This window comes from Osmia lignaria, chromosome 15, assembly GCF_051020975.1.
Source record: "Osmia lignaria lignaria isolate PbOS001 chromosome 15, iyOsmLign1, whole genome shotgun sequence".
NCBI lineage: Eukaryota > Metazoa > Arthropoda > Insecta > Hymenoptera > Megachilidae > Osmia > Osmia lignaria.
This window is the reverse complement of record NC_135046.1, coordinates 4,408,174-4,433,379: the sequence shown is the minus strand read 5'-3', so window position 1 is coordinate 4,433,379 and position 25,206 is coordinate 4,408,174. Positions and strand designations below refer to the sequence as shown.

At 40.7% G+C, this 25,206-nt stretch overlaps 3 protein-coding genes and 1 long non-coding RNA gene across 10 annotated transcripts in view; 2 read left to right on the top strand and 2 right to left on the bottom strand.

Annotated features, from left to right (window-relative positions):
* Nucleotides 1-40: 40 nt before the first annotated feature.
* On the top strand, nucleotides 41-2,635 carry LOC143306114 (uncharacterized). Its single transcript, XR_013063536.1, has 3 exons — nucleotides 41-182; nucleotides 2,167-2,346; nucleotides 2,440-2,635. It is a non-coding gene; the product is annotated as an uncharacterized LOC143306114 (long non-coding RNA).
* On the bottom strand, nucleotides 275-7,630 carry LOC117600281 (protein THEM6). Its single transcript, XM_034315476.2, has 5 exons — nucleotides 6,187-7,630; nucleotides 5,172-5,654; nucleotides 3,064-3,278; nucleotides 2,461-2,643; nucleotides 275-1,825 (listed from the first exon to the last, which is right to left on the bottom strand). Exons 2-5 carry the CDS (start codon nucleotides 5,326-5,328, stop codon nucleotides 1,715-1,717), a joined length of 666 nt encoding a protein of 221 aa, XP_034171367.1. The 5' UTR covers nucleotides 5,329-5,654; nucleotides 6,187-7,630; the 3' UTR covers nucleotides 275-1,714.
* An 82-nt stretch (nucleotides 7,631-7,712) lies between these two features.
* On the bottom strand, nucleotides 7,713-10,868 carry gkt (tyrosyl-DNA phosphodiesterase glaikit). Its single transcript, XM_034315464.2, has 6 exons — nucleotides 10,672-10,868; nucleotides 10,519-10,602; nucleotides 9,365-10,439; nucleotides 8,741-9,283; nucleotides 8,467-8,671; nucleotides 7,713-8,390 (listed from the first exon to the last, which is right to left on the bottom strand). The coding sequence occupies exons 1-6, from the start codon at nucleotides 10,697-10,699 to the stop codon at nucleotides 8,262-8,264; spliced, it is 2,064 nt and encodes a 687-aa protein (XP_034171355.2). The 5' UTR covers nucleotides 10,700-10,868; the 3' UTR covers nucleotides 7,713-8,261.
* Nucleotides 10,869-11,055: 187 nt separating this feature from the next.
* Trpgamma (Transient receptor potential cation channel gamma) overlaps nucleotides 11,056-25,206 on the top strand; it is a 55,720-nt gene continuing 41,569 nt past the window's right edge. For 5 of the 7 annotated variants that reach the window (XR_004580425.2, XM_034315450.2, XM_034315447.2 and 2 more), the window contains exon 1: nucleotides 13,505-13,896. The gene's annotated coding sequence lies outside the window, so the exon portion shown is untranslated. Of the gene's footprint in view, nucleotides 11,251-13,504; nucleotides 13,897-25,206 lie in introns of those variants that run through there. The other 2 variants (XM_034315451.2, XM_034315452.2) reach the window with 2 other exon arrangements.

The following is a 25,206-nucleotide window of genomic DNA, read 5'->3' as shown; positions in this document are numbered from 1 at the left end:
ATACAACGGTGCTGACCACCTTTAGAACTCGGTCAAAACACGCCGATTGAACATCGTCTGCTACGAAAGACGTTTCCACTTTCAATTCACCTTCTTCGATCGGACATTCTAGCGAATAATAGATGAGTCTATGCGGGTGGCTAAATTCAGTGGATGGTCCTTAACTATCGAGATATTTAAAGGTCGGTAACTTAAAAGGTCAGATATATTTTATAAGGTTTTGAAGGTGAAAACGTGGCATTGAAATTATTTTAATAAGTACTTACAAAAGTTTTCCAAAACCGATTGAGCTGTTTAAAGAAACGAAACGGAAACGCATTAACCATCTAAGGGATAATTTATTCATTCTTCTGGACAATGGTGCCTTTTCAACGACACGACCAACACAGTATTATTTCGACAAACATGACATTATTTATCAGCTAGAAGTAATGGTAAAGTATCTCCAGGTGCACAATGCTATATAGCTGTCAAGATTGGCTACATAGTCGGCTACATTGAATGACCAAAACTACAGTACTCGATTTCGTTCCGAAATTCGGTGGAATACATTCGACGGATTCGCGCGTGCAAATAGCGTCGGTAACGGAAGGCTGTATAAATATATAATGATTACAAAATTAATCGCAAAGCTCACGTAGATCCAACACGGGAACAACAGACTTTTCCTAACGAATACAATAAAAAATGGGGAACCTTAAAATTGAGGTTGATTTAAGCAGACACCTGCTTAAAAAGGTGTTGATGTTAGTTAAAATTAATTCGCTAATTTGTCAGAAATATTTCTATTATTTCTCCGCTAATGTACCGGTGTTCTAAGAGTTCGAATGTCAGGCACAGAGTGCTCGATAATAATCGCAGGAAGAGGATTAACCCATTCGTGACTTGTATGTAAAGGCACCTGTGTATAGAAGTATAAATACTCTTTGACGCGCTTCTAAGTCGATTGTTTTTGCATTTTTCGCATCCTGCCACTTCACCGTGTTCCCGCGATACGACTCATTACCGACGCCAATCGCGCGATCCATAATTTAAAAAAAAAAAAAAGAAAGAAGGAGATTGCGAATGATCGCATCGCGATTACTTTCAACGTCGAATATTCAACAAACACGACCGCTCAAGCTTTGGAAGCTCATTGACAGTAAAATCGTCGATTAGAATCGCAAATGTTCGTTCGACGAACTGGCACGCCGTTCCACGGTTGCCCGGCAGCATTTCCGAATATCACGGAATCTCATACGTATCGTAAACGCATCAAATTGCTCGAAAGTTGTCACTCGAAGCGTACAACCGTCGCCTAGTAAAATAGTTCCGCGTCTTTTGTACTCTATATACATAACATTGTTTCCCAATCCATTCGAAAACATCTTCCACGTGTTTACACCTCTGAGTCGCGTTACAAATCTACGCTGAATCAATTTCCAGGCGGACGGACATCAAGTTTCAAGCAGCACGGTCGTTCGCCTTAATCCTTTACTCGATCGTCGACCAGTTTACAACCATATAAAACTTTTAAACTTAACGCGATCACTAATATCCCATTCACCGTAAAAATTGATTCACGAGTGGGCTCACAGACACTCGGCTACATGTTGGAAGCGAGGAGAGACGCGCGCCTCGCTGAACGCACGAAATTTCGACCTTATACAGTCGTGGTCGCGTATACGGAAGTAGAAACGACGCCGTTCGCTGAAGACGGCGTCTCGTCTGTTTGTCAGCAATTCGTTGTCGCCGCGGCAGCTTGACGAAGAAGCGCCGAAGAGATCTCGTTGCTCTCCAACCACCTCGCAACCTCTGGTGGCATTTGTGGCCTCACGTGAGGTATCTGTAACATTCACTCTGATCAGTGGCGGCTCGCGTATAGGCACTATGGAACTGCATCACCCCCTATTTCCATTTAATATTATCGATAACATTTAATATGAGTCCTTTCTTCTTTAATTCTTATTTTATACTTGTATAATATATAATCCTTAAGCTTAATTAAGCTTAAGCATAATCTTTGTATGGAACTGTGCGCTTCACAGTTCCAGCGGCGTGGTGTTTGACTGTGTGCGCATGCGCACATAGGAAGCTGCGCGCGAGGCTGCGCGGGAGAGAGAGTACCGTCCCCTACTAATTTTAGCTGCCAGCTGACTCTGATTAATATATGTATATTTTTTTCAGGATGATTGCTGACATACTGCAGAGGATTGATGCTTAAAGTAGCATGGAATTTGAATGATATAATCATTCCGGCATTTCTTGTATAAGGATTGAGTAATAATGATAGAGATCGAGATAAGGGGATTCCGTATTATCTTTACCGAAAGAAAATCTATTTTTATTGTTAATGATAATCGATAGGTTTGTATATTTCTATTCGTGAAAAATTAAGCTTCAAACAAATAGACGTAAATGCTCGTTTAATATGCAATAATCCAATATTTGTTCTCGAAGAAAGACAAAGATGAAAATTACCTGAGTAACACCTGCTTCAACGCCGTTTTGCTTCACTCCTCGTTCCATGAGAGAACCGATAACAGCCTCAGCACTGCAGTCCAAAAGCTTCTGTCTACAGATCGCGATGGCCCTGACGAATCCATCGCTCGGTGTAATGAACCGATGTTCCATGAACACGGACTTCTCGTCCCAATAGATAATCTACAAAAGAAAATATTATATGTTTGGTCCACGTATTTGATGACTCACGAAAAACATCGAGTCATTTCACGGCGATACCGTTCTTGACGAATAACATCGATTTTTATTGATGTAATTGATAGTTTATTGGCAAGAAAAAAAGAAGGAGCGTAATTGACATACAATTAGCATTCAACCTACAGCGCGATAAAAGAGATAGCAAGAAGGATGGAATAAATTTTCGACGCACTGCGTCAGACGACCACCAAGTGCATACGCAATTATCACTCTTCATTAACGCGGTTTGTGTTCGCGATTGGCCAGCGACTTCTCTTGAAGACGAGTCGTAGAAAGAAAAAAAAATGAGGAAAATGCTTCCTAGGGATTCTTCGAGGTGGTCGGAGTACAACGAACGTAATACGATTTCTCGCGGCCCTATACCTTAGAAGTTATTTTGAAGATGGACAAAGGCTTCACGAAGCGGCGATAACGAATGGTCGCTGCACCCTGAACGACACCCGATCCTTGGGAGCAGATTTCACGATACAGGTTCGTCCGTTCGTAGAAGTCTGCCCTGGCGAAATCCAGCTCGCGAAGGTATCTCGAGTTGTTCATGTGATAGAGGAGAGTGTCCACGTCCGTCGTGGTGCAGATACCTGAAGAACATCAAATATTAGTACGACACGGCAAACACTCGAGTATCAGGTGATCCTCTTATCACATTGTACGTTTCGATGGCTTAAAGCTAGATATTAACGATTCTCGAAACAATTTTCTCGAAAAAATAATTCTCGAAACAACAATGGTACGTTGCATTCCGAGGATGTTGCATTTGATCGATGAGTAGCTTCCGTTATGGAAATGATATGCATTTATTGGACGGAGAGATTAATTGTCGCAATCATGAAAACGCATGCGACTACTCTCGATCGAAGTCAGAGGTATTAGGGACACGTGAATTCTTTCGAACGATGTTCACGTAACCGCGTATCGCGAATTCAATCGTGGAACGCTTGAGTAACTTCGATACGATAGATATAAACATATGAAAGATGTTAGAAGAGATAAAACTTGCAGAACAAGTATTCCTCAAATTAGTATCGTTAATCGTTACAGTGGAAATAGACACGTGTGATCATACATATTGAACTTGTGTTGAGAAATTAACCCTATCAGAATTGTAAACGATTAATTAGACAGAAAAACGATAAATACAGTGTGTTATCCGGTTAAAGTATACAATGATACTAAAAGTCTATCAAATTGGGAAAAAAAACTTATGAAATAAACATTTTTCGCAAATATGTACATACATAAGAATACAAACTCATTTTTTCACGGTGCATATAATGAGGCACGCCTGTTTATCTCCACCACAAAAACTTCTTACAACTTTAAGTAACTGTATGTTTTTGATGCATTCGCTGAAAATTTATAGAAATCTAGAAATGCTATAAATTTGGATTAATATAATAACATTAATAAAAAAAACCGACGATCGAATCGAAGATATGAAAGCCAGCAGACGATTGTCTTCTTGGTCCGCTGCAAGGACTGTTAAATAAAAGATTAGCATTAGTCAGAATGTCCAGACACGATGTGCGTTTCGAGGATTTATTATTCTTCGACGGAATCACCTGACGTGACAAAGGTGCCCAGTTCCCGCTACGTTGCCATTCACGCTAAAAGTTATGAGAATCGTTTAAGGAAAGCATCTATTAAAAAGCTTCGAAATGCTAATAGAACGATTAAAGTATTTTGCTTACAATCCCCAAAAAACTTTTGGGATAATCCACGTAAGAAGCCAGAAACGGTGACATTTTAAGAATTCCAGGACTTCGAAAACTTTCAAAACATTCAAGGGTATTTGACGTTAAATAGTTAGTAAAGTCATTCGAAACTCAAATACGCTAGAATAGCTTGGAAACTTTCAAGAGAGAGTATCGAATAACCATCGCCACCCCTGACGTCACGGAGAGACGTGGGTGCCAGTAAAATGACGGGTGCAGACGATGCAACCGTAAATTCTACAAGTTGTGTTTACGTTTCAATTCGGTCGGTCCAGTTACGTGAAAATTTAGCTGCACCGTGTCGTACAATCAATACTAGCGCGGATTTGCGACACGAGCAACCAGCCAGCCGGCCAACTGATTCGCGCATGGTAGGTCAAGGTTCGCGGCAACGAGACCGAGATAAGTCGGTATATTCTAAGGATTCTGGACTTACGTAGCGACACGAACGGTGTATGAAATGCATTTTCATGGAATCTCTACGTTCTTCGATAATAATTTTCTCATTTTTTCCTTGTTGGATAAACATTTCCAACCCTCTTCAATTGTATCCAACGAATAAAAGAATGTAAGAGTACGTATCCAGTGGAAAGTAAAATTCGCAAGTGGTCAGCTGAGAGTAACTCTTGGCACGGTGCCCGGTTGCAAAAAAATGCTCTCGGCAACTTCTCGCACGATTTACACCCTCGAGTAAGCAAAAAAAAAAGCAAGGAGTGTCAACAGTTTTTGGATTCATTGTACATCAGAGATTGAACGTACCGTAGACGGTAGTCTCGTCGAGGATGTGAGCCTTTTTCTTGCAGAATCGCGCGAACAGCACGGTGAAGAACATGCGCAAGAAGTAGTGAACCTCTATTAGGCCGTAGAGCAACACAATGGCCCCGAAGACGCCGGTCAACACCCAGCAGGTTAACATTTTTGATAACGCTCTTTCTTCCCTTCGTAAAAGCGGAAAAGGAAGAGCCGGTTGGTCAGACTTTGGAATCTCTCCGCCGTCGTAAAAGCACCACGCTCCGCTTTATCGATTCGTGGCCGAGACTGACGGCGTTTTCTGGCTGCTTTCTGGCCGATGAAAAGTTGCGTGGCTCGACTAGCATGACAAAGAATCGCTGATTAATCGTTGCACCACGAACAGTCTCATTTTGAAAGATATCCTCGGGTCATGTTCGATGATACCGGGTCACCTTAGACCGCTGTAACAGCTTCTCTTTCAAGGTCTTCTATGTAAAAACCACGTCGAACCTGCAACATGATGAATAACGAATTAGATAACGAAGAGAAACAGTCATGTTACCTAGAATTTGTCTGCGTTGTTCATTAATACACGTGGAATATTCCGTTCAAAGTATTTAACACCTAGCAGCTAACGATAGCGAAAAGCCCGAGATTATAATCGGTACTATTGCTACAATGATTTTATTCATTGATAATGATGAAACGATTCTACACGCGTGTCTGAAAATAACGAAACGACAGACTCGAGGAAACTCATCCTGTAAATGAATCCGCAAATATAGGGAGCACACGCCAGCTGGCAACGAATGGTCGAGAAGACGTCAAAAATAGGCATCGACGAGCCACGCGCCTAGTCTGCCGGTAATTTCTACCGATGCGTGAATCGATCGATGAAGAATCGTAACGATTTGAGGAAAAGGAGAACCTTTCCACAAAAGCAGAGTTCACTCAGATACTGACGAGATGCGGGCAACGTTTGAATGTCAGAGTTTCAGGAAGAACCGTGACGAAGGCGAATCAAATTTCCAGCGAAACCTACTTTCCCCTTGAAGAGTTAAAGCTGCACGATTGTTAGGCGAGACACGTTCTCTGTCGGTTCTCCAAAAATTCCCTCGAAACAGTGGCGTTCTCTGGCTAGGTTTGCGATGCGCCACCGGTTCAACTCGTTCGCCGCTTGTGAGAAGAACTTTTCCGACGATAACAGCGTGTCTGGCCGCTATGTTGCCTCTCTTATCGTTCTCGAAGATCAGCGTTTATACCCTGGACGACGGAACTGGTGGATCAATGGTGTTGCACAGCTACCGGCAGTCTGCCAGCTGGAAACGCCGTGGGACGCTTCGCGTTTGTTGGTCTGCTCACGACAGCACGCGTTTGCACATGCTTACGAACAGGCACACACGCGCAGACGACACCAAGGGTTTCAAGAAGTATCCGTTCGTGTCGACGACATCTCACGGACTGACTGATCGACCTGTTCCTGGCTTCCTCCTCGTCGCCGTGGTCGCCGTGGTCGTCACCGGCGACGAGACGTACCCTTCCAGAAGTCGCATCTGCGCCGAGTACATCCATCCGTGAAACCGTATTTTAGTGGGAGGCAAAACCTCGTCTGGTGTTGACGTCAAAGTTCTTCCTTATTTCTTAATGAAGAACCAAACTCTCGGAACAAGGATCCTGACTTCAACCTGACCGATGTCATGAGAAATATGGCAGATGATGTCCGAGCGATAAAACTGACCCGTTTGTCTTCCGATGTTTCAAAACCGACCGCGGTGTTAGAAAGTTGCCGCAATTTAAATAGCCGAATGATTTCGATTTTGAAAGCGGTGAGAATCCGCAGAGATCGGCCAACAGGAATCGGTAATCACGTAAAGGTTGAAAATTCGGTATCTTTCGACATTTTATGGTTTCCCGTTGCGCGTTGATCCGTGAGGCACGCTTCCGTCTGCCACGTTTACGTTCACCAGATGACTATATTATTTATAACAGATTGAACGTGGGTTTCTTCGATATTTTATTAATAAAACGGCTCGTTTAATGTTACAGAATGTTAAACAGCCTGCTAGAGATAGAAGATATAAATTGTATTCGAGATTTAACGCGCCTCTATTAACAGCATTTCATTAACATAATGTTATGTTATCGTATTTTGCCACAACAACTTTTTAAGAAGTAACAAGAACACGTTTTCTCTTACTTCCTTTTGCGAATTCTTCGCCGGAATCAATTTTATGGGTTTGTTATCGAAATTATGTAAGACTTTAGTAATTATAATATTGGAACTGTCGATGAGACGTTCAAATTTACAATATCACAAACGTTTGTGAAATTACTTCCTTGGAACTGCCACGTTTGCTCGTTTGCTAATAACACCGGTTATGTTATTGGACAATTTTCTTTTAAACAGACACAGATAACCCAAACGATAAGAGAAATGAGGACGAAACTTGACGATTCGTGACGCATCATTTTCTTTGAAATTTTACAAAAATCGTTAGTTATTCCAAACAAACACAATAACAATTTGTAATTATATAAGCTCAATGAAACTTGACGTAATTAATTTACCATGGAATCCTTGATTTCTTGCAAATTTGTACCGGAAGCAAAATGAAGTCCTCGTGGTACGACTTGGCTATGGCTCGCCTTGCGAAACACACGTATACCGTATGTAATTGCTACGAGAAGAAGAGCAAGCAAAGCTTCGTTATACGTTGTTTGAAGGCGGGGCATGCACAAGCAATACAGTGCCACGACGGAAAGGCGCTGGTCAGGAAACACTTTCCTGCTGATGTTTTATGGAAAACGCGTGGTCCGCGAACGAGCAACCACGAAATCGGCACGGGAACGAATCGAAAATGAAGTCACGCGCGACGCGGAAATTTCAACGCTCGTAAAAATTCTCTTTCTATACGACCGAGTACCTCTATACATTAAATCCTTTCTTCCATTAATCTGCGAATAGCAAAGCAGACAATGAACCCACAATCATGTACTACTACAATGTTCCACTGATACCATCTTTATTATAAAAATTCACTTGTACATTAAACATCATGGTAATAATTTATTTTTTTCTAAAAATAAAGAGTATTTTCGAAATAATTATGCGCGATTTTAATAAAAAAATTCCATGACAAAAGGTTTATCACCATTCTCGTATTTAGTTGGGGGTAGATCGTAGGGAATAGGAAACACAGGTACACCGTTTTCCTCCACTTCAACCGGAAACGTCGTTGATCCGGTCTGCAAAGGGAATAGCATATGCTGAAATATTATGTTTACTTCTGAAACATTGATAAACATCGATGTTCCTACGTACGACAAATTTTGGAATAAATATTACACCTCCCTCGTAGTTCATGATATAATGGGAGTCTTTGCCTACTGTACCCCATGCAGCCTTGCTTAAATTGGCACTGGTGAGGACGAACCAAGGAATTCTCTTCATGTCTGGCGAGTACCTTGTATATGATTTTATGTGAGGCATCGCTTTGTCTCTCCCCGTCCTCTTGGCTTTCCACTGACTAGAGAAATTAAATCCCTTAAACAAAACACCGATGAAATGCTAAATGTTATTTGACCATGAAACTCACTACATATACGATTCTATCCATTCTTGTTTCGAATGTGTCTGAAGACTGTAAGGCAAGCAGCAGGACCCGACTCTGCAATCGAAACTTTCTTTATAATTGTTTATGGAAGGGTAAATGAACTGAAAGTTCGGATGACTCTTCAAACTTGACGGCGATTCCTTCGACATCGAGGATGTTATTTCTTTCAGAAGCCAGCTTTCGTAGTTTGGACCTAAACTACCGATACTTGAACTCTGAGCGACCAACGTCCATCTTGGGGCGTCTGGAGGCAGCGTGGCATGCTTCGAAAGAACGTAACCTAACTTTCTATGACCCCAGCTATCGTATTCGGTCCCCTTGTGTCTTCCGGGGACAGAGGCCAAGAAGAACACGTTTACCGAAGAAAAGTCTGCTCTTTGAACAGCAGACGTCCATTCGGTTGAAGCCGGCAGTCTGTATTTGTTCAGATAGAGCAGCAGGTCCTTCTTGAAACCTGTCGGGGATTCCCCATCGCTAGTGTTTGCTGATTTTGGCAATGGCGGAAGGTGTGGCGACATCCAAATTCTGATTAACAAAATTAATTTAACCGTTTATACATTGAGGCCTGGCCTTTGAGGAAAAGGAACATAAAATCATTTAACAGACCCTTGCGTTCTGTTCTCCCAGTCGTCCGAGTACAAGTTCGCGGTAGACACGACGACACGTATACCGTCGTCTTTGTATTTTAGAATCATGATTTTAGTGTGATGGCACCCAAATTTTGTTGGCATTGTTATAGGTATCATGGTAATATTTAAGCTCAACTTCTCCTCATCTACCCTATCCCCGTATAAAATTAACATATCTGTACGTTGTCCAGCTAATAAATATTGTAGACACAACCACCCAACATCCACCATAAAATTAATATGTAAACTACAGGCTATTTCTCCTAGGCTTCTGTCCAATATCTCAGGAAATGTGATAGAAAATGGTTGATCATATGTTGGTTTTGAATTATGAATTCTTGAGAAAAATATATGATAGGGGGCAGAAAGGGCATATTTTAGAGCAAAACCTCCTGGCTCGACCACAGATACTTTGTAACCCTGTCTTTTCATCATCTCAATTGCTTTTTCTCTAACTTCATTTCTAGATTTCATAGAACTACACGAATGGAAAATATCAATCAATGACTTTCCTTTTGTGCTTTCATTTGTACTTTGGGTACATTCTCCAACTTCTTCATTGTTCTTATTATGAACTGATTTTGATTTCTTATTCTCCCTCCCATTATCATTAAAACCTGTATTGTTTCTCTTCTTTTCCTGAGAAGGACCACTTTGATTTTCGTCAGCTATTTTGAGTTTATTAAGCTCATCCTTCATTGTATGAATTTTAGTTGGATCTTTATTACTATTAGAAGCTCTAAAGAGTGCTTCGCTCTGTTCATCCATTTCTTTCAACTTATTTTCTCTTATTTGAGCCATTGCCTGCTTATGTCTTTCTACCTTATCGCTTAAACTACTACCTTCAGTGGAACTTGTTGAATTTGTAGTGCATGACTGAGAACTTAATTGATTAACAAACAAACTGTTTTCACTATTATTTTTCTGCTTTTTCAGTACCATCTGTAAGATCCTCAATTGGTCTACCACAAGTGATCGATCAGAGCATTCAAAATCAAGCTCTTCAGGTAATTGTATTTCCCCTTCCAATTGATGCCTTACAATTTTTTCCACTGAAACACAAACATATTGTTTATTAATTACAATAGAATGCCTACTGAATAAAAATGAAAATAAACAATTATTACTTACAATGGGGATGTGACATCTCATTGAAATGAATCGGATTTTTGCGGTAACATTTTTCCATGTAAGGACATTTCTTTTTGACTGGAACTTGGATAAAACAAAGTAGCTTACTAAATCGTGTAAAATTATTACTTAACCTTAAAATCAGCCGCTTACCATTATCGCTAAAAATACTTGCTGCCATTTCGTATTATAATTATTTCCACAAAGAAAATTATGGGAAAGATTCAATTTTCACAATGACATATCAGACAATTGCACACATTATTGTAGAAAAATCTGTCAAACTGATGAGATTATTTTAATCTGCCACAGAAGGGGAACAGATGACGCTTCGATCAAGAAGCGTAAATGTGGTTCAAATCCAAATCAGTGCGCGTCTAAACATCGTAGTGGTCGTGCTTGTCAAAAATATTGTTAACAAAAGTAATTGTTGTGACAGTGTTAAAGCTGTTAAACATTTCTGAATGTCATATTACAATGATTGCGATCGTGACTGATCATTAGTACATCTTTTAGTCAACGATTAATCAAAGTAACGTAATCATTTATTACTGTTTAGTGAAATAGTGTTGCCGCCAAATTTGTGGAATCAAAATGGCGACAATTTGTTCGACGCGCCGCGCCGTTTGCAGAAGTTCCAAAACACGATTAATTAATATCAGGAATTTTACAACCAGGAAATGAAGAATCATTCGTCGAGTTTGTCATTCCAGAAAACAACAGGCTGAGCCGGTAAGTCCAGTATTTAAAAATAAATCTTATGGTAAGCAGACAATATTTGTCAATGACATATTTTGCTGGATTTCAATGTCACCGATGTTCTTGATACGAAATATCATACTGTAGCATCAAGTGAAATTTCCCATAGACATAGATTAGATTACAAATTAAAGTTCGAATAAAAAAAACATTTTCTCCGATTTACCAGACTGTTAAACGGAATCTTAACGGAAGTAGGAAGTTTTGTAAGTTCTTTTCGGTATCGTACGTTACAAGTTACAATTCAGGAAGAGAATCTTAAACATGGAAGAGAAAGTTTAGAAACAGGCGGTATGAGACGATTGCGGAAAGTTGAGTTGCCGTTGGGAACGATAGGCAAAGTCGACAAGGGACGATTAAGAGCGTCTCGACGCGTAATCGCGCGTCCTCAACCGATCCGACGTCGAACACCCTGGTTAAGTTTCAACGAGGAAACTTGTCGACCGTGCCTCGATGTTCTAGCAAAGAGAATTGTGCCGAAGAATTTACATTTTTCCCTAAGAACAATTAGTCCTGGCATAAAAGACTAAAGAGTAGCCTTAAAAATCGTCTCGAGATGACTCGCTTAATATGCATGCGCATAATTTAACGGAGTCTGATCCAATATTGGCCTGATTAAATTAAAACTGACGAAGAGTTGAGAAGAGTAGCGGGTGGATAGTGGTAAAACTTTGACCGCAATTCCATGCAAATAAATGGACTACTGTTTAGAGAAAAAAAAAACCCCCCAAAAAACAGGTGGACAGAGGGACGGTTAAGAGGATTGCATCATTTGGTAGGGAAAGGATGGATTGACACGGTTTTAAGGATAGAAGAGGTTTCAGAGGAACACGTTTCTTCTTCTGGGATGTAGATAGACCCTTTTTACCAGAAATGGCTCGAATTTTTTACTGTTAACATGAACACGGAGGGAATTCTTGGGTAGCTGTTTCGTTTGATAAAAATAAGGATGAAAGATGTTGAAGGTAAACGTTGGGAAAAGAGGATTTAGTTGCAAAAATGATTATTCAAATGTTAGAAACGGAAGCAATAGCAGGAATAGTTGTTTCTATCCAAGTTCCTCAAAATTTCACCGTGTGTATTCGAATAATTTCAGGGAACGAATGAAACAATATCATACGTTTAACATAATAAAGCTTCCACCTACCGTCTAGCATGTACGAAACGTTGAAACATTTCAACTACCCGAGTATGCATAACTCGGTAATAACATCGAGGTTCGAGTGATCCTCTAGTTCGAGCATACGAATTTAATGATCTTCAACCGGTGCAATTAAACGTAAAACGTCGAACACTTTCGAGTTCTGTTTCCCGATGTTCGAATAAAATTAACGACTACGTTTCTTTACCTTAATTGCTGCTGGAAACGTTTCTTTTCCCTGATTATGTCTCGATCAGGGGTGTCCGCTAATTGGAAGCTGTTCGAATCGTTGAAACCCGGGTTCGAGTCGATTTCTCGTAATGGCACACCATCTATTTCCGTCATTGTAAACGCTATTTCCAGCAAGTGGTCGTCCCGGCTACTTCCCGAACTTTTCACAGCTGCATATTTCATGAAATTTTATTCCCGAGCGTGCTTAAAGTCCATGCGAATGGGATTAACGAACGGGAGTCAGCTCAATCAGAAGCTTCGATGTCTCTCGACTTCTTTCGGACGAAAGGCACGAAGGGAAAGAAACGACAGACGCGAGGGAAAATTGGATTTCTGTTAGCTTCGATATTCGAAGCTTCTTCACCATTCCAGTCCTACAGTTTTCTGACACTTGAACCTCACTGCTCTATTTACCTACCATTACTGAAATAATGAAATAAGGGCCTCGACGTCATAGGTTACTTAATTTGTCTAATGGTAGCGGTACCTCTTCAATTGTCGCGAGCGCGGCCGCGAGTCGCGACATTTACGAAGGGAAGTATTTCTTTCAAGGATCATTCGACGACGTTAAACGGATCCAAGGATCTACCCTTTTCCTCGGGTTGTAAGAAAACACGTATCTTTGCAATAAGTTAGCCCTGGACGAGTAAATAACAACAGCGTTGAATGTCACGCGGGCAATCCAGAGATGGGTGTAAAATGGTCGAAAAACAGTATCCGCTGGAGTTGCAGGATGTCGAGACAACAGAAAGGAAGGAGAGCGAGAGAGAGAGAGAGAGATATCGAGACAGAAAGAAGGGGTGGGGGGAGATGCCGTGCGTCGAGACGCCTCGGTCCGCTCAGTCACCGCCCAGACCGCGCCGCGAGCGATTCGTTTAACGGGTCTTACACGTCCTTCCAAATATTTTTCGTCCTCGTAACGTGTGATCCAACCGTTTTCTCGAATGTATCTTAATCCTTTGTGTATTCGTGGAATACGTAGGACGCGTTCGAACGCGTATGTTAGTTCCGGTTATCCTGTCGGTGCTCCTGGTGAGCATCGTTGATCATCTTGCCTCGTGACCGGGGATCAAAAAACGGTGATATTCTTTTCCCCATCCATCACGTGAACCACAGTGCAAAGTTAAAGGAAGTGGTGCGGTGGTGGAGACCGTTTGCGAGACGCATCCTGTAGGAAGCGGTTTCCTCTGGAGGCGCTCAGAAAGCAATCAAGATCCATCGCAGCCCGGAAATGCCAGAAAGTCAAGGTCAGTTTATTTTACTCCGTTATACGAACAACACTCGCACCCTTTTTCATGTTTTTCCATCGCGATCTTTGCATTCTCCGACTTGTTTCGGATGACGAATGGGTTGTTCGTTTCGGAGCCTGGTCGAGAAACTTTCAAGAGTTGAAGTTTCCTTTGTTTTTATTGCTAGACAAATGTTCGAAGCAAAGATTCTAGTGTATCGTTGTCTCGCGAAACGAATTTTACATTTTAAGGGATGAACTCGATTGAATTATTGATAAGATCTTTCGTTGTTTTGCGAAGGAAAATTGAACCGAAGATGTTGGTCTCTCTCGTCTCGTTACCGCGGGATAAATAAAACGGCAAAATTGAATTCATAGTAACTCAGAAAATGCATAAAGTATTCAAGGGTAAATTGGATCACGGGTCGCAACGAATCTTGCCGGTACGGAAAGTTAAACAAAGTTGCCACCCGGCACAGGAAATATACGCAACGAAACTACGGTCAAGAACCGGGTCCCTCTTGACCCGGCTTTCTTGTCATTACCATTCGTTGCGGTTATCTTTAGAAAGCTATGAAAATTTCCGCCTGTATACTCAAATAATTGCTTAGCTTTGCAAAAGTTTCTTTTTGAAATTTTCGTGGCCTCTGAAAGTAAAGCAAATCTTTACTTTGTTGTTACAATCGTTTATCCCGAGGTATTCCACGAACTCGCCCTGTTTCATCTTCCAAGAAATATATTGCGTTCGAATATTACTAAAGTTTCCATCGATCGATCGTCAATCAAGAGTGTACTCCTTAGACGAGTGCTTCCGAAACTGTCTAACCTGTCGAAAGAAGTTGAAAAAGTTTTCTTCTCCTTCTAGCTATTTTAACCCCGAATATTCAAGGGTTCAAAGTTCGGTTAGGAGAAAAATTCAGAAGCATGTCACGTTGATCGAATTGTTCGAGTAACTAAGGAAACGCGGGAAATTTATCGGACAGCCTTAATTGCCTTCGGTTCGAAGTTGTTTCGTCCTAGGAATTAGAACGAAAGTTGCCGGAGGGAAATTTGGAAATCACGATTGTCAATATAATTAAATTGTTCTCGAGTTGGTAATAACAGGGGCGAGTTCCCTTGATTGGATCGTTGGTTAGTGTACCATACTGGATACGACTATTTCATAAAAACGGTGCTCTGATTGAAATTCAACTTATATCGAGGACTCTGAGTAATCGAAAAGTATTATTCGCATTAATCGAACGATCGTAAATCGTTCCGAGCGCGACTGTAAATTAATTCGAGCCTTGCGCTTATACGCTCGTCCAGATTTAAAACAGCTCCGGGTATCGGTTCGTTTATTAATGTGGATTAACTAACATCGATACGTCTAAACTGCTATCGGGACGAATCATAAATTAAACGTCCTACTATCTTGTAACTCGTAATTCGTAGTTGACAAATGTACACGATATCGTTTTTTTCTACTATGAGTTACTCGCGCATTTAACGATATATTTCGCGCGACCCATTTACATTTTTGATTTGACATATTTTTAGAGCTGAATTCCATGAAATTTAAAAGAAGGATCAACATTGGACAACTCGCATTCAAATGCCATGCTTTGAAATTTAAATGAACTAATTAGTGGTACGAATAAAAAAAATCTATACAATTTGTGAAAAGCCACGTCGCCACCGTCAGAATTTACTTAATTAATTTTTCAAACAAGTTAATATTTTTTAATCTATTCTTCATTGTGCATTGCTGATTCAATATTCGACCGATCATTTTGAATGATAGCGCTATGAACTTCGGCGGCGAGTAGATAAGGCAAATAAGAAAAGAGAAAAATGTCTCTTTGAGGGAAGCCTTTGTCTTGGATTGCGAGATGTAAAGTACTTCCTTACTTGAGAAGTTCCAGCTCGAAAGTGGCCGTTGTAAGCGTTGCCACAGAGAACAGTAGAGAGAACGAGTTCAAGAGAGATACTCCAATCTCCATTCAATACCCTAATCGACTGTAACGATGGCTAATTTTGCATAGATTGCAGATAATCCTTGAGACGATAAGGGAATGATAATAAACCATTATAGATTCCTTTCTATTTTCTTTTCCAAGTAAGTACCTTTTATCGAGCTAAAATTAAATTTGACAAATCGTTACTAGAGACAATGTTTTACAATTCGTTAAACGTTGGAATCTCGTTTAAACCTAATTACGATGTAATTCTATTTGCCTTAACTGAAAGATATTTTTCTTCCGCATTTTCTTTAAACGGAATAGTACAGCTTCCAGGTTGATAAATAGTCTCGAAAGACTGCGATTTCGTTCTCATCGATCTTCGCGTGTACTTCTTAATCTACTTGCACGATCTCGAGTTTCGGTCGAAGGATTTCTCGTTCATTGTCTGATAAACCGTCCTACGGACGACACGCAACGAATAAATTTATTCTGTATAGTACTGTTCGAAGCAGCTGTACTACGAGTAGCATAATTAATCCTTGCATTGCAGCGTCTGTGGTGTATTAATCGTAAGTTGATTGTTAACGCTTGATAAATGACCCGTCTGTTCATTGTTTCTATACCCCGGAGAAGAAACTCTGTCTCATAGTTTGATATTAATTTAGCGTCCCGATTGAACATTTTTCAACTCACTTTCAATAAGGATCATTTGAAATTTATCAAATACTGTTTGATCGCCATCAGTAACAACAGTTGCTTTTCCTCGAAGCATTCCGATCGCGTCTATGGATTTTTCAGTAAAATGTTCGAAAGGATAAGAGGAGGAAACGCGAGTTGAATTTTCCGTGGGAATCGTGGAGAAGCGTCGGGAACGAGACGATGGAATTTTCGAAATGGAACTTGTCGCTGGGGAGGACGCGCGAAAAGCGACAACCCCTTGAATCGAAATGAGATGTACTTTAGATCCATCTGGTAGGAAAGCGGCCATTTACATTTGTAATGTACGAGGGAAGCAGCTTTGTGTCGCCACTTCGTCCTTCTAACGTGTGCTTTTATTTTTCTTTCAAAAAGATCAAGCTTCCCTTTTTGCCTGTTCCTTTTCCTCTTCGTTGCTCGTTCTCTTGAAGGTATTTCATTTATAACGACTTCTATGACAAGGAAATGACACGAAAAATATTTCCTTTCCTGCTCGTCAATAATTCCATCGGTTTATCGAAACAACCCGTCGTTCTCAAGGTGTTCCTCTCCAATTTTAGTTTGTTTGGAGACAGCAAGACGCAAGTAGGGACTTCTGACATTTTATTCCGAACCTGCTGGCTCCTCGATTTATACACAAACATCAATCCGTAAATGCTAGCTAACATCTGATCGGCTACGACGACATGTTTACATGAATTTGCCGACATTTCCCAAGGATTTCTAACTTGTGTACGTTGCATCTCGAGGAATCGTGGTTGCGAAAGCTACTTCCTTTGAAGTCTTTCGACACGTTCCAAACCCCTTGCGTAATTCTGATTAACCCGTTGACTTGTAATATCGATACAGAGTTCTGACATGATTTATGCTTTGAGCGCGTCGATCTTTGATCGAATTTATAATTAAATTAAACTGTTCTGTTTCAATCAACTGTAATTACCAGTTGCTCGATCGGAATCGTTAATGGCATAATATTTCATCTTGTAGAACGGTTGAAATCGTAGAAATTTACAATACCTTTGTGGTTTCAACGGCTTTATTATACCGGACGCATTTTTGTTATGTTCTTTTTTTTTGCGCCCCGAAACGACGAGCCACGAATTCTCTCTTTCAGCGGTATGCACAAAAGTTCTCGTTAAAATACCATGCTACGAGGAGAGGGCGAGAGAAAAGAGGGAGGGATATTCGGAGGAACTTCAACTGTGACTACTTTTTTACCCCCTCCACCCTCATCTTCATACCTTATCCCGCGAACGAATTCTTATTATCCTATTTTCATGCTTCTTCATCGGTCGAATCGGGGTTATCAGAGCACTCAATTATTTGGGTCATCCGAGGCTACTCGTTTCGAACCCATCCGCCTCGGCCGGAATATTTTCATAGCTATAAATAATCCCATCGTGACGAGACAATGTAAAAACGTGTTTAATCGCGGACATGCGTATACTTGAGAAGTAATTATCGCGTTCAGATTTTTAAGCGTTTAAATTAAATCGTTATATAGTTTTCGACACGTTTTCTCAAATTATCAATTAGGTCGCGATAAGTGCGGTAATAGACGGAAAACTTTTATTTGTAATCATGTTTCCTTCTCATTTATGCAATTTTATGGAGTCTCGCTATATTGCCTGGTGCACGTCAACCGCTTTATTTCTCCTCTTTTATCACGTTCCTTCTCCAAAGTGAAGTTTAAGAAAATCGGACCGACATTTACTCGCTTCACCCTCGTAACGCCTGCTGCCACGTTCCGGAAATTAAATGCCACCGTCTCGCAGGAAGACGATTGCTTCTTCCGTGATCCGCCGTATCGCATCGTGCATACGGTGTTTGTTTACAGCGGCACGAAATTAGGCGTCCCGTAATCCACGATCCGGAGATGACGATTAGGATGAAACAATTTCGGTGGTTGAATAAGCTCGTAATAGACGCGCAGGGATTCTAGTCCTGTGTACACACGTGTAAACGTGTATTACGTGGATGTACGTACTCGCAGAGATATTGTAGTACGTACAGTCATTCGTGAAAATTTAATAATGCGTAGCTACCAATCTGAAAGCTTGTGTTTGAAAATTAAAAGGGTCATTTTATTGATCTCCGACTAATGAAATTCGTTGATCAGCCTATAATCAGGCTAATTAATAAATTTTTCCGCACTTTGGCCATTAAAAAGCATCCCTTTGAAGCAGCGAATAGTAGACAGCTCGTTAAACGCAGATTAAACGAAACGAATTCGCGAGGAGAATGCGCGTAACAAAATTAGCTCGAAGCGAGTTGTTGTTCCCCGTCAGGCTTGTCACTCGCGAAACGTAATTGAATCCATGGGGATCGAAGGCTGTTTAACAGATTCCACGGCAAAGTTTTCGCGACTGATGGTACAGTTGTCTGGCGAAAAGCAGAAACTCGCGCCACGCTAACCCGTGCCGAGTGGAGCTTTATCCTTAATTACCAGCGCGATTTTATCGGGAATCGTTCGATCTTCCATTGTTTACGACTGTCATCGCGGGAACGACGTCGTGAATGGGTTTTCACCGTCGACAATTTATCGACGATCCTCGTTCGAATCCCAGGAATTTATGTAATATCATAATATATTCGATTCGCGATCGGTTGCTCGAAATTGTTCATTACCTAACGAACGAATGGACACGCGAAAAGTTTATACGAAATCGTTACCACAAAATTAATATGCAGAACGCGGCTCGTTAACGCTCGTTAAATGCTCGGTCGAATTTTTCGCGGAGAATTGTGCAGGAACGAGAAATGAGTTTCATAGAAAGAGATAGGGGAAGAATTAGCGACGTTCGTTTTTACACGATTGATAGTTACCACGGTGTAGTACAACCACGACGATGATATTTCTGGTGAAACCAGCCGGTGTTCGATGTGCTAATCTGCATACGCATCGGCATCGCGCACACAAATTGCACGCATGCAAATAGCAACGCGATAGGTGTGTACACGTGCGAACATCGTGACATTGGATGCGGGGATGTATCGAAACTAGACGCGTGTCGATATACAGTCACGGTCGAAAGCGAGTATTCGCATCCTTTATCAGGGGTGCAAAAGCAGGTATTTCGTTCACACTTCAGAAATTCGAGAAATAGAAAGTTCACTGCTGAATGTCGATTTGGAATTAGTTTTCGCGTTACGGTAATCGTAACAATAAAGAAAATTCTTATTTTGTTTACTCTGTTCGAGGGGATGCATGAATCTCGCGGGAAGTCGTCGCGTCACGGCGCGTAGTTAAACGTCGACGCCCCAGAGCGACGCCGTCCTCATTGATTCCCTGCGGCCATTCACGACCCTCCTTGCTCTCTTCCTTAACCAGCCTCGCCGACTTATATCCACGACGGAAGTCCCCTAACGTATCTCCAACTTTCGTCATTTTGCATGAAACTTCGCGGACATCGTGTTCTTTAAAAACACGTTCGTCGAAAGGAACAACGATGAAAATTCGTTTACACGTTCCGATTGGAAAAATATTTGCACGTTGCTCTGCTCCTGTCGAAAATATTTTGTTCCAATTTTTCATTGACCCGGCTAAAACAATATCGATGAAGTTCTAAAGGTGAAATGATGGAACCTTGAACTCATCCAACTTTACATTTTTTTTTTTTTTTTTTTTTTTTTCATTTTTTTGTAGAAGATAGATGAATACGATTGTACGGCTCGTTTAAATCTCGACGATGCTATTCTTTATGGTGAAATTGTCGATTGTCGAGATCGTAGGATGGATTCGTCGGTTCCGGGTAAAACGCATGATCGATTGAAAGAGTAATTGCGGTTGTCCGGTTGGACAGCTTCCAGAGCAACAAGTTCCGTTGCGTGCGATCCGATCGATCGATGACAGGGAGAAAAATTGAACGAATCGATTTTGCGTCACTTTTAAATTCGCTCCGCTCTATACTCTGTCGGATTAACTAAAAGTTGTAATTTGTTCTTCAACGCGTTAGCAGAGTGCATCAGTAGCCCTTTAGGTTAATTACGAAATATTTTGCTGCAACGAATTAGTACGTAATTTGTCGAAGTTCGTGACCAAGTTCACGGGTAATCCAGGGAAATGAAGGTTTAGGACGGGTCGTTGAGAGCCACGAAGCCACTTTAACCCTTTCCACAAATCCTGATTCTCATTCGCAGATCGATATCGCGGCTAATGCGTCCGTACGTTCATTTATCTTTGATTATTAGATAAATGTGTTACGCGTCGTGTACGGCCTCTGCTTAGCGACGATACGAGACCGCGAAAGCCCTAATTACATTGAATGTTTCACTATTTGCCTCTGTCCTGTCCTCGATGTCGAGATCTGTTTTTATAGAAGATTAATTGTCCTTCCACTTGTTGAAGGTATATATGCCGAAATAATCAATTAAATGGATGGTAACGTTATGAACGAGAAACCTATTCAATGAAGTATTTTTCCACAAATTTTTTTCTAATTTTTTGATTAATATTCCTTTCGATGGATTTCATTTCGCGCCATTGTTGCTTTTTAACTTCATCAATAGTTTTTCCACTCGCGTTGACGAATAATGGAAGAAAAATATTTTCCAAAATATAGAACCGCGTAACAATTGTGTACCCAGTTTCGTACTTGCAAATATTTTATCATCGCTTTTGTTCTTCTTTGAAAAACATTTTCGGAAAAAAAAAAAAATTGAATAAAACAGTTCGTTGATGATGGACGAAATTTCGCGCCACGCATATTTTTCCATCAGTTGTGCTTTTACAGTTCGAACATTAATATTCGTTTCGATAAATTTCAAGCCTCGTTCCGCTTCGAATTTACGGCTTGCGCTGCAAGCACAGCGATTTATTTTACTGCGGCTCCCGTTGCAGAAACCGCGAGATCATTTCCGGTTGTTCACGGGAATCGTTTGTTAGGCACGTATCAGTGCCGTCACGAAGAGTTGGAAGATTTTCGTAAAGTCTTTCCCGCTGGTATTGCACGAGCACGTGCAAGCTCTCGGGTTTCCGGTTGGAAAAACAATACCTTCGCGAGGAAACTTTCAGTCCAAATTCATTCGAGTTTTCCCATATTCCACGACGAGATCCTACGTCGGCAGATAGGAAATGAAAATCCACCCTAACTTCGATTTCCTTCCCTTTATTCTGCTGACGTACCTGAACTCTTCGATACACGTGCGTGCGCTTGTAATTGTGTTTGTGTTTCGTTGGCGCCAGGGGGTCCCACGAGGGTCGAATAAACGAAAGAAAAGAGAATATGAGATCACAGCGCATCCCTGAGTTCAAGGATGAAATTGGGTGCGTTATTCGTCATACTGAATTACGATTATTTAGGAATAAATAGAGTATCTATTTTTATAATATAAAAATTGACAAAGTTATAATGTTAATTCTATACGTCCCTTAAAAAAAGAAAACCCTTCCCTTTGTTCTTGATTGGCACAATCAAATGCCTCGTCGTTCTGTAAAAATAGAATTCAATATTGTTCGTGTAAACGCAGCCACGGACCAATGTTACGAAACATGCTGGTAATAATCCTTATACAGGACCCCTTGCAGCGTGCTTCTTGTGTCTGGGACACTGTAATCGTTCATTTAATATCCTGCACGGAGAACCTAATTCCTTCGAGTCAAGATCCTGTGGCGTCGAGTCGATTGATGCCAGGATGAAGTAACTTTATGCCAGTTGATTTAGCTGGATTAAAAAATTTTTCCTTTTTGCACTATATTGACTGAAAAAGAAGTTAAAACGTAGGTTGGCTCGTTAAAATTGACTTATCAGCCTCGGATATCGGCCAGTAGGGTTCATAAATTCCATGGAGAAGCTTGAAACGTTTGTCGGGTCTTAAAATATTTCTGTACCGATGAGTCAGAAGCGATTTGTTCTTGAATTAAAAACTGATGTATCGTGGTTCGAGTTGAATCAAAAATAACGCGATGTTTGATGGAAGCTCAAGAGAAATTGTATACACGAGTTTGATGAAGATTTCGTTTAACCCTCGAGCGATGGATCATATAGATAACAGTAACTTGAATTTAATTTCGGACTCCATTCTCTTTAGATATTATTTTGCTTTTAGTTTGGCTTGTTATTCTTTTTTGTTTAGTGTACTCTATGCGCGGATGCGTTTTCTTTGACATTCTGCAAACAAATGTCAATAGCTTGCCACGGATCGTCGGGTTAATTAAATTCCACGTGCAATTGCACAATTATCGGTCCCGTTCGATCTGAGCGTAAACGAATTGTCAGAATCTATTTATGCCGAAAGGCTTAAACCCGTTGAACAAACGTACAAATGCATAAATAAAAGGGGCCATCAGAAATTTAACCGCGAATTTCATCATTTCCGGTACCCTGTTATTTTTTCAAGATCGAAAAATCTGATTTTTTTACTAAAATTTTACTCTTCCACTTTTACATTTCATAAGAGAAGATAATCACGGGTCTATGATTACGAAGCTTCAATTTCCCTGCTGATGCAACGAAATTGCTTTCCAACGGATTTCGAACGAATATTCAAAGCCATACGATACGAATATTCGTACAGGAAGTTGATTTTTATTCGAAGATCGATGAACACTTTTCTCGATATATCAATAAACAAGTCTGAACTAATGAAAATTGTTTATTGAAACGATGTTGAGTGGTTCTTTATTTTTATCGTTCTTTAAACGATTGAAAGCATTTTGTGTAGCTCACACTTTACATCGTGAAAGATTCGATATCCTATGCCTAACATCCACTTAAATGCCATTAAAGCATCGATGTTTTGATTAATTTTCAAATTGAGCTTTCAATTGGTAACCTTACCACTATTAGATGCTAGAATTCTCTTTTCACTTTTATTGAATATTTCATACAGGGGGTTGCTGTTCACCGGTGACCCAAAGGTAGTTACCGTGTTAACGGAGATCTCGTGTTGTCTTCCTGAACTAGCAAAGGTTATAACCCCAGGATGACCCTTCGCAATAGCAACACTTCTTATTGGCCGGCACAAATGTTTGGCGAAGCGTAAAACTTCTCTTGGACAGAGTGGACCAATTTCCTTCGAGAAACCGTGGTAGCCTTAATGGTGACACGTGGAAAGTCGTGTAATTGAATGGCCTTGCTAGAAAATTATATCCACTGATGAAATTGTGTACAATAAGTTCTTCCGAACTTCCTCGACGCTTATCTCACGATTTTGCAATACGAAAATAATCAGTCGGATTTCTGGTAAAACGCGGTAGACCTAGCTGGCGAAATTCGAAACGTTCACACTCGAAATGCAATTAGTCTTCCGCAGACGAGAGAAAACGAAGTTGGAGGCGCGCAATTACCAGCGAAATTGAGGCGTCGACGCTTGAAGCATCCTTCCGTTGTTCTCGCCGGAACCCTTTTGTCTTTCGTGAGTTAGACTTACAGTAGCGTTGCTGAAACGCTGTTTTCAAAGCAAGAATTCCTTTTTCTTTATCTTCAAATTCGTCATGTTCTCAAAGAACTCTGCAAAAAAGGTTGATTGCTTGCAGCGACGTTTTAAAACCTGTTTCTCTTATTTTTCCTTTAGATTCATTTTCCATGAGATTTTCATACAATGAAACGGTAATCGCATGTTTCATTATATTTTTTATACACTTTAGAATAAAAAAATTCGTAAGAAACGAAGCGTACTTTCGAGCACTCGTTCGTTGTTCTTTTCCCCTCGTGTTTTCCGTGTGCATGTCTAAAACAATTCTTCCCTGCGACCTCGATTTTCACGGAAACACAAGGGCGAGTTATTATAACGATGTTAACCACGTGTAGCCGGCGAAACGTTGCGCCTAGCTAAATTTCCGAGTTGATTTATCGCCGGCCGCCTGCATCGAGAATAAATTTTCCTCTTGATTCTCGTTGCACAAGCCGATGGAACGCGTTGGATTAGATAGCGCGATCGATCGGTCACGTTTCTTCCTGATTGCGCCTAATTTACCGTCGTGCTGGAAAATAGAATCCTAGAAAATCAGATCGATGAAAGAATATGATAGAAAGTAAAGTTATTTACTTTTTGTGGTGTTTTATCAAGAATTTCTTTATTATTTAGAATACAAAGTGGAATAATTTTCTGGAAATTTGATTTCGTGAAACGCGATTAGATTAGAACGATTTTCGCGATTCGCACGAAAGCCGACGACGTCGAACTTGAAAACGGGGGTTGATATCAGGCTGCTAATTTCGTAGACGTTGCGGAAACATAATGGCCGATTCGACGAAGCTCGTAAATGTGTGAGGAGAGTCGTTGAATGAAACACGAGAGGTTCACGTGGGCGCTCGCAAGTTCAACAACAGCTGTGGACCATCCAGGAACGCGTGCACTCGTCGTGCTCTTTCATGGTTGAAATCATTCGACACGAAAATTACCGCACACGATTTCGTCACTAAAACTTCCTGTCGTCGATGCCATTATCCTCGACTTTCATTTCGTTTTTTTTTATTTGTTTATCCGTTTCACTTCGACAGTCGTTGCGTCGAAGCTAAACAGAAGCCTTTATTTTTTTAAATTTCCGATAATCACTTTCGTTGCAAAGCGGCGAGCTTTCCGGGCAAATTGAGCTTGATTCATGAGAAGGATAATGTAATCCAGATTGTAAGGCTGAATACGATGTGTTGTTCTTCGTGTTAATCGATGAGCAGTGGAACTCGATGGGATTCTAGATAGTTTTAGATTATCCGATCCAGCATAGGATGGTAAGTTTGTCCCAGAGG